The following is an 8,929-nucleotide window of genomic DNA, read 5'->3' as shown; positions in this document are numbered from 1 at the left end:
CAAACAGAACAAGTCAAACCTTCCAGGTGACAGCTGGCCTGTTCCACTTGGTCTCCTCTTCTCTAGACTAAACACCTCATTCCCTTTATTCCCATAACCAATATAGGATGGATTAACACGATTTGAGCACCCAGCCCTGAGAGCCCTGAACTCTTAACCATTCTTCTATCTCATCTCTTCCTCACAAGCCTAATACTTTAGTTTCTGAAGATCTCCTCTAGCTCTGACAATCGGTGCCATGTGGCGACTGGCCTGAACTCCCTCACATCCTCCCGTCTCCTCGTCCCCTACTCTAACCTAACCCATCATTCACAAGCGATTGCACTCATTTTTCCTCAAAGCTCACTTCTGATTCTTACTTCTCCTCCATTCAAAAAATGTCTCCACATGAGGGTCTTCTCGGATGACCCCAGAAGAAAATCCAAACTCCTCGCTCTGACATTCAAGGCATTTCCTCACTCTAACTCCAACCAGCCTTTCCATCTCCTCTTTCCTGATCCCCTTTGTGTTCTTGATGTTCTGCCACCATCAAATGATCCTTTCTTCCCCAACACATCCTAGACCCCCCCCCAACTTTGGCATTCCCTCTGTTCACCTGGATTGCCCCTATATCAAGCATGTCTGCCTCTTGTGATCCGACCTGTCCTACCAAGCCCGCCATGGATGCTGCTTTCTCCAAACTCCCCGACTCATTTCCCACCCCTCAAGCCCACAACGACTGAAGAGATCCCTCTTGTGAGTCCTCAGCACCCTGGGGGTCCCCCTCTTGTGACCTTGGTCCTGTCCTGCTGGGTTCCATGAGCTCTCTTCATCCACTGAACCACCCAGCTGCCCTGCTGGTTGTTCAATTTTTATATTCTCTGATTGCAGGTCCCCAGCTCCCAAACCCAGATCCCCATGGGACTGTAAGATTTTAAATAGGACAACAACAGGAGGGAGGTTGGGCTGGGCTTATTTTAGGGAAATTCTGCCAAGAGGCAAAGACGTGAAATATTTCTTGGTCCCAAGCAGAGCAGGATCTTTCTTAATAGTCACAGGTGGGGAGGAGAGAATGAAGGGGAGAAGTTGCAGGAGTCACTGATTCATTTAGGAATTAAGACCTGGAGGCTCAGTGGATTGAGAGTCAGGCTCAGAGATGAGAGGTTCTGGGTTCAAATCTGCACTCAGGCATTTCCTAGCTGTGTGACCCTGGGCAAGTCACTTAACCCCCATTGCCTAGCCCTTACCACTCTTCTGCCTTGGAACCAATACACAGTACTGATTATAAGGCAGAAGGTAAGGGTTTAAAAGAAAGAAAAAAAGACTAGAACGATTACTTTCCACTGACTTCACAGATCAATGAGTATTTTTAAGGATGTCCTTCTAGTCTTTTCTACCCTTCCCCACCAGCCAAGGGAGAGAAGGAAGGGGAAAAAACAATAAGAGAGGAAGACTTTGAGGGAATAACAACGGGAGAAATCCTCCAGAGTCTACCTAGAAAAGACCAAAAGCCACGTTAACAGGAACACCAACGGAGACCCTTCCCCTCTCCTGCCCTGGCAGCCTCCAAAGTCTAAGGCTAGGGCTGGCTTGAGAGTGGGGTTGGGGTGGCGGGAGGCAGCACAGAGGCAGTTACCCCAGAGCTTTAAGGGAGCAGGAAAGGGAGACAAGGCTATCCTGAGGAACAGGACCAGCCTGGTCCGGTAGGTTGGTGACAGGAGCCCTTCAGGGCATCACGGTCTCCCAGTTCATGGGATTTGAACCTAAAAACCCAAGTTTAATTAGGGCTGCCCTTTCCTACCTCAGGAGATATGACCTTATGAAAATCTCTTACCCTCTCTGGTCTCAGTTTACTCATTTGTCAAATGATCTCTAAGTTTCCTTCCAGATCTAAATTCATGAGCCTCTGCCCCCAATGCATTGTAGGGCTGCTTGGGGTTGTCTCTCCCTCACTCCTCCTCCTGGGGTCTTTGTGTGCCTCCTAGAATTGAGAGAATCCGGGAGAGCCTAGAAGGAGAGAGGTACAAATCCGGCCACTCTCTAGGCAGCAGCACCATGTGGGTGACACCGGACTCTTTAAAGGACAGTTTCACCATTTCATAGCCATCGGGTTCTCTCTGTATTACTCTGGGCCAGCCCCTTCCCCTCATCAGGCCTCATTTTTCTCCTCTGTAAAATGGGTATGTGGATTCCAAGGTCCCTCCTCACTTTGACATTCTATGAGCCCAAGAGGGAAAAGAATTTTTGCCTCCAGATGCTAGTCCTCCAGGGATGCTTCGGGTGCCCCTCAGAGGCTGGAGGAACCAGGCAGGCAGAGACACTCACCCAACAAGAGCAGCTTGAGCTCTCCTCGGTCCCTCTTCTTCTGCTCCATGAGAATCTTATTGATTTCTTGGTCAATCCTTAAGGCCGTCTTCTCGTCCTCTGTCAGGCACCAGGGGCAGCAGTGCCAGCTGAGAGAACGAGCCATGGCCCTGGAACGTGGAGGCTCGGAGCCGTCGCAGGGGCTAAGAGAGCATGCTGAGTCTCCCGGATTCCCGGGAGCCCTTCCTCCCCACAAGTGAGCAGATCCTACCTTTCCCCAATCACCCCAGCGGCCAACAGAGCTCTGTGGGACAGCTTCTGGCTCTGCCGGGTCCAGGAACGAGTGATGGAGGCCAAGGGAGAAGGAATGGGAGCCCTTCTGTGCCCTCTCCTTCGTGGGTCTCTTCAGAGCCTTAGCTTGTCTTTCAGCAGCAGGAGGTAGCGAGAAGAGGAAGAGGAGGAAGATGGTACCACATGCTGGACCCGGCCAGAGACGGAGAGGTAAGAGCCAACGTCCCAGCTTCCCCCCTTCTTCTTCCCAGTGTGGATGAATAAGCTCAGACACGGAGACCCGCTTCCCTTAGAAGGCAGGCGTGCAGAGGAAGAAACTTCAACCACAGGCCAGCCCCTGGCTGTCACCCAGTGGGGAGCTCCTTCCTCATTCCAAAACCAGGGTGTGCTGAAGCTCTCACCTGGGCCTCAGGGTGCCGCACCCCTTCTTGGCTGGGGTTCCCTGGCCCCTCTGGCTGGGAGGAGACAGGGTTCAACCCCCCTCAGTAAAGGCTCCTCCTTTCTCCTGGGTCCCTGGCCACAGGCCTTCCTCCTCATCCAACCACCCAACCACCATGCATGCTCTCTCTCGAAAAAAAAACCAAAACAACCTCTGCGCCTCGATGAGAGAACAAACCATTTCCGGAAGGGAAACGGGGTGTCGTCTCTGCTATTTTGGAGACCAACAGGAGAAAGGGGAGGCGTGAGGTCCCTCTGGTACAAAGAGCTTAGAAGCCAAGCCCTGGAATGAGGGGCCTACACCCTTCCCAGATGAGGAATTAATTCTCAAGAAGTGCTTTCTGGCTTCCTTGACAGGCAGGAGGAAGTGGACTTGACTCCAGTTCCGATAACTCAACGGCCAATGGCCGCCATGTTCCCCTAACCTCATCCCACTCCCCCACCCAGACCCAAGCTTCCCAGCCACAACCCTGACACAATTCCAATCTATATGCCCTCATTCATTGGCCTGATCCTGGGATGGGAGCCCCCAACTCCCAGGGAGCAGCAGCCATCTGCTCCCCAGTGCAAGCCATCAGGAAGTCTGCTTCCTCTTTAGACTGCTCCCCCTCCAACCCAAACTCACCCCCCCTTCCATGTGGACGTTTTGTGACTTCCCCACCCAGGAACTCAGTCTAAGAAAAACTAAGATATCCTGAGGCCAAATGATTTGGGAATTTCTTCCAATTTGGTGCTGGAAGAGCTCCTAGGAGAACATGGAGACCAGGCCGGAATCACAGACCTGACCACAGAGCCTCCAGGAAAGGATTCATTTGGGATTTTCAGTATTGCAGAAAAACCTATTTCTATGTTACTCCTTTTTGTAAGTGAATAATCTTATGGAACTCAACAAGTGATAAAGCATGGGCTTTAATCTACAGCTCCACTCCCACGGTTCTTTCTCTGGAGGTGGAGAGCATTCTTTGTCTTAAGTCCCTCAGAATTGTCCTGGGTCATTGTATTGCTGAGAGTAGCTAAGTCTGTCCCCTTGGATCCTTCCATAGTACTGTAGTCATTGTATCACAGAATGTTAGAAGAGAACTTAGAGACCGTCTGGGCAAACTCTACTACCGCCTTAATTTTTTTTTTTAAACCCTTACTTTCCATCTTGGAGTCAATACTGAGTATTGGCTCCAAGGCAGAAGAGTGGTAAGGGCTAGGCAATGGGGGTTAAGTGACTTGCCCAGGGTCACACAGCTGGGAAGTGGCTGAGGCCAGATTTGAACCTAGGACCTCCCATCTCTAGGCCTGGCTCTCCATTCACTGAGCCACCCAGCTGCCCCCTACCACCTTAATTTTAACAAAGAAATAAAACCAAGAGTCTCTGACTTACCCAAGGTTGCACAGTTAACAAGCAGAAGAACGAAGTTCCAAACCCAGGTCTTCTGACACCAAATTCAATGATTTTCCCACTATACCAAATTGTGTCATACCTTTTCTATTTAAATTCTATGTTCTTTTAGGGCAGAGACTGTCATTCCACACACACACACTCCATCTTTATAGTCTTCTTCCAGAGTACACATACTTGGTACTTAATAAATGTTTATTGCATTGAAATCAGTTCTTGGAAGAACTGATCCAAAAGGTAGCATATCCTGCCTTTGGCAGATCCATCCACTCATGCCAAAGAATGCTCAATCCACTTCCAACGAAAGAACTGCTTGAATTGGAATACAGACCAAAGCATGCGATTTTTCATTTGTTTATTTGAGTTTATGTTTTGAGGTTTTGGTTTTGATAAGATCACTCACAAAAATGGACAACATGGAAAGATGTCCTGCATGATAATTCATGTATAACCCAGATCGAATTGTTTTCCAGCACCAGGAGGGAAGAAGGGAAGGGAGAGAGGGAAATAAGGCCAATCACATAACTTGGGAAAATTTGTGTGGAAAATCAATATTATGTATAATTGGTGAAAAAATAAAAAATATATATTTTTAAAAGGCAGTATGTCATGGGGAGAGAAAGAACTGGTCTAGGACTCAGGAGAGCCTGAATTCAAGTATGGCTTCTGACACATTTTGGCTGTGTGACTCTGGACAAGTCACATCCTCCCAAAGCTCTAGACAACTTTCTAAGGCAAATCAATAATGAATAAGCCCTGCTGTATGACCCTGGGCAAGTCACTTAACCCCATTGCCTAGCCCTTACCGCTCTCCTGCTTTGGAACCAATACATAGTACTGATTTCAAGACTTCTGTCTAAAAAAAAATCAATTGGTCTCCAGCCCTGAGCTAAGGCACCTGGAATTTGTGTTGTATTTGTCACAGAAAATTCCCAAGACAGTGAGTTGTAGAGAAGGTACCACTTTGCACTGGTAGGATATCTCTCAAGTCCCTCACTAGGCACTTGCTACATCAAGGAAATGACCAGTTTAAGCTTTATAATTTTGTTACATTTATTTATTTCATTGAAGATCAGCTCATATAGCTCCTTCCCTGTGTCCCTGTATTCATTGCACACATAGTTTCTTATAATACAATAATATTCCATTCCATTCATGTACTACAATTTATTTAGTCATCCCCCAATCAATGGTCATTTACTTTATTTCCAATTCTTAGCTATCACAAAAAGTGCTACTATAAAAATATTTTGGAATATGTGGGGAATTTCTTCTTATTGATAATTCCCTTAGGGTATAATCCAGGAATCTCTGGTTCAAAGAGAATCGACATTTTAGTCAATTTATTAGTATAATTCCAAATTGCTTTTCAAAATGGTTGTTCCATTTCACACCTCCACAAAGAATGTATTAGTGGGACATCTAGGAAGCACAGAGGATAAGAATGCCAGACCTAGAGTCAGGAAGACTGGAGTTCAAATCTAATCTTAGATATTTCCTAGCTGGGCAAGTCACTTAACCTCATTGACCTAGCCCTTGTCCTTCTGTCTTAGAGTTGTTACTAAGGCAGAAAAGGAAGAGTTATTTTTTAATGTATTAGTGTGCCTATCTTCCCATAATCCCTTCATAATTGATTGTTGCCTTTTTTTGTTTTTTGCCATTTTTGACAATTTGCAGACCATAAGAGGAAACTTTAGGGTTGTGTTCATTTGCATTTCTTATTATTAGTTATTTGGACCATTCCTTCATGTGATTATGAATATTTTGAAATTCATCTTGCTTGTTTGCATCCTTTGATTACTTATCTATTTAGGAATGGCTATTAGTTATCTATTTTATCTTTTATAACTACCTCCATTTCTTGTTTGGTTAAGAATACATTTCTTATCCATAACTGTGAGAGAAGCATATGATTTGTTTTTCTTCTAATTTTTTTATAGTATGATCTTTAATATTAAGGTCATATATTCATTTAAAATGTATTGTGGAATGTGGTGTAAGATGTTGGTCTAAGCCTAATTTCTGCCAACTACTTTCAAGTTTTCCTAGCAATTTGTATCGATAAATTTTTCCTTGGTAATTTCTTTTTTTTCTCCATTTTATCAAACCAGGTTAGAGTTCTAGTGTTTCTAATTCTCCCTTGTCTAATTTGTTCCATTGATCTAGTCTCTCTATTTTTAAGTCAATCTAGATAATTCTGATGACTGCTGCTTTGTAATATGATTTAAGGTCTGGAAGTGCTATTCCTCCTTTGTCTTTACTTCTTTTCATTCTTTACCTTGATATTCTAGATCTTTTGTTCTTCCAAATGAATTTTGTTATTGTTTTATCCAGTTCTATGAAGCGTAAATTGACTGGCATAGCATTGAATGTGTAAATTAATTTTGATAATATCATCATGTTTATTATATTGACACAATCTAATAACAAAATGTTCCTCTACCTTTTTAAGTTGCCTATTTCTATAAGGAATACTTGGAATGGCATCTATCTAAATTCTTTGTGTGCTTTGGTAGGCTGGGCCCCAGATATTTTTATGTATTTTGTATTTATTTGGAAAAGGGATTTCCCTTTCTATCATTGCTTTTATTATATAGAAATGCCGGGTGATTTTTGAGGATTTATTTTGTAGGCTACAACTTTGCTAATGCTATTCATTGGCCCAATTAGGATCTTTGATAGTTTTCTACGATTTTTCAAGTAATAATATGCTGAGCAAATAGGGATAATTTTTAACTCCTTACCTATTATTGATGTTGATAGTACTTCCAGAACCACATAAAACAAAATTGGGGGAAGTAGGCATCCTTGTTTCCCTCCTGCATTTACTGGGAAAGATTCTAGTGTATCCCCTTTGCCTATGCTGCTTGCTTTTGATTTTAGTTCAGTGCTTTTTATGATATTTTTTTAAAGGTCTCTCTAGGGAAGACTAAGTTATAAAGGACTTTGAATGGCATAGAATTTTTATTTGATCTAAAAAGTGTTATAGAGTCACTGGATTTTATTAATTAGGGAAGTGACCTGCACTTTAGGAAAGTCAATTTGGTGGATGATGGAGGATAGATTGGAGAGGGGAGAAATATGAGGCAGTACAGACCCACCAACCGGATATTACAAGAATTCAGATGTGAACTGATGAAGGCCTGTACAAGTGGTCCCAATGTCAGAGGAGAGAAGGGACATATTTGAGAGATGTTGCAAAGATGAAAGACCTTGGCAAAAATTGGAAAAAAGTGTCAATTATTTATAAAAGTTCCATGAGGTACTGGAGAAACATTTAGATAATTCTGCTGTGTCACTTGGAAGATGCCATATGGCTTTTAACTCTAACTTCTCCAGAAATTTATTCAGTTCTACATATTCCCTTTTCTTCATCTCTGTTAGACTTAACCCAAACTAGGCTTCAATTTGAACACCAGTATGCTTTGGAACATATCATTCTATCCCTTCTGTTTTGGGGTTTTAAAGACTAGTGTTGGATTGGTCAAATTGTTTTTCCTTTGTATTTTAAGTCTTTCTTAAAATGGCTTACAGAATTTATTTCTAATTTAAATTATTGAACATAACCACTATGTCTTGAAGTCTGCAACCTTGGATTTGGGGGGGTGTATATGTATGTGTGTGTTTCTGGAGGTGATCTATGAACTCTTGCCATTAAAATTAATTTTCTACATTTGGAAGTTCTGGGTAGTAGTCTTTGATTTCTTTTATTGTAGTGTTAAGATCTCTGAACTGTTGTGTGCTTCTGGGAGACCTGTGATCTTTAGGTTGTTTCTGGGCATCTTGACTTTGAATTTTGTAAATTTTGCTTGCAAATTATTAGCACATTTTCTTATATTTTTCTCCTTCTCTTTTGCTATATAATTCTTTACTTCTCCAAGTTTGCACTCCCAATTTATTGTTCTCTTTTCTTTCTTTGGTGCAGTTTGCAATTGAAGATCCAAGTTTTTCTGTTCTGTTCATTGTTTTTGCTGCACAGGACACAGATTCTGCTCTCATAATTCTCATTTCTCTCTTAAACCACTCAAGAACAGCATTTTGTGGTTCCATCTTCTCCTCAAATTCCAAGAATGCTCTGTCTCTTCAAGTGTTGCATCATTTTCCTTTATTCTGGAGTATTTCTCCATAGACGCCAGAACTTATTATTAGACCTGGAAGTCAAATATTTCTTTGTTACTACTTCTCAGTTGATTTATGCTTATATTCAAAGTCTTTGAGTTCTCTTCTTCCTGAGATCTTGGTAATTTCAACCTGTTTTCCCCCTATTCGTGTTCTAATTCTGCCCACTCTGATGATGGTTCTCTTTGGGGTTGGATCCCAAAGCTTCTCAGTCTCTTCCCACCCTGAGAAATTCACAGTTGACCAGCCTATATCTCTGTCCCAAGTGACTTATGAGTGCTCAGAACTGGTCTCAGCTTGATGCTCTGCTCTTTCCCTCAGATTTAGTGGAGGGCTACACAGCTCCCATACCCACACAGCCCTTTCCTGGTTTCCTGCCCCTTTTGTTTCTTAGATCTCTGACCCAGC

General features: G+C 43.2%; 1 protein-coding gene across 1 annotated transcript in view; it reads right to left on the bottom strand.

The window, feature by feature from the left end:
* The window catches only part of GNA15 (G protein subunit alpha 15), a 22,528-nt gene extending 19,098 nt beyond the window's left edge, over window positions 1-3,430 (bottom strand). The window contains 1 exon segment of the mRNA XM_001362240.4: window positions 2,305-3,430. Within this exon segment, the coding sequence (XP_001362277.2) occupies window positions 2,305-2,449 (145 nt within the window). The 5' untranslated portion in view covers window positions 2,450-3,430.
* Between the last annotated feature and the right edge of the window lie 5,499 nt (window positions 3,431-8,929).

Source organism: Monodelphis domestica, chromosome 3, assembly GCF_027887165.1.
Source record: "Monodelphis domestica isolate mMonDom1 chromosome 3, mMonDom1.pri, whole genome shotgun sequence".
Taxonomy (NCBI): Eukaryota; Metazoa; Chordata; class Mammalia; order Didelphimorphia; family Didelphidae; genus Monodelphis; species Monodelphis domestica.
The sequence above is the reverse complement of the archived record's forward strand: the minus strand, read 5'-3'. Positions and strand labels throughout refer to the sequence as shown.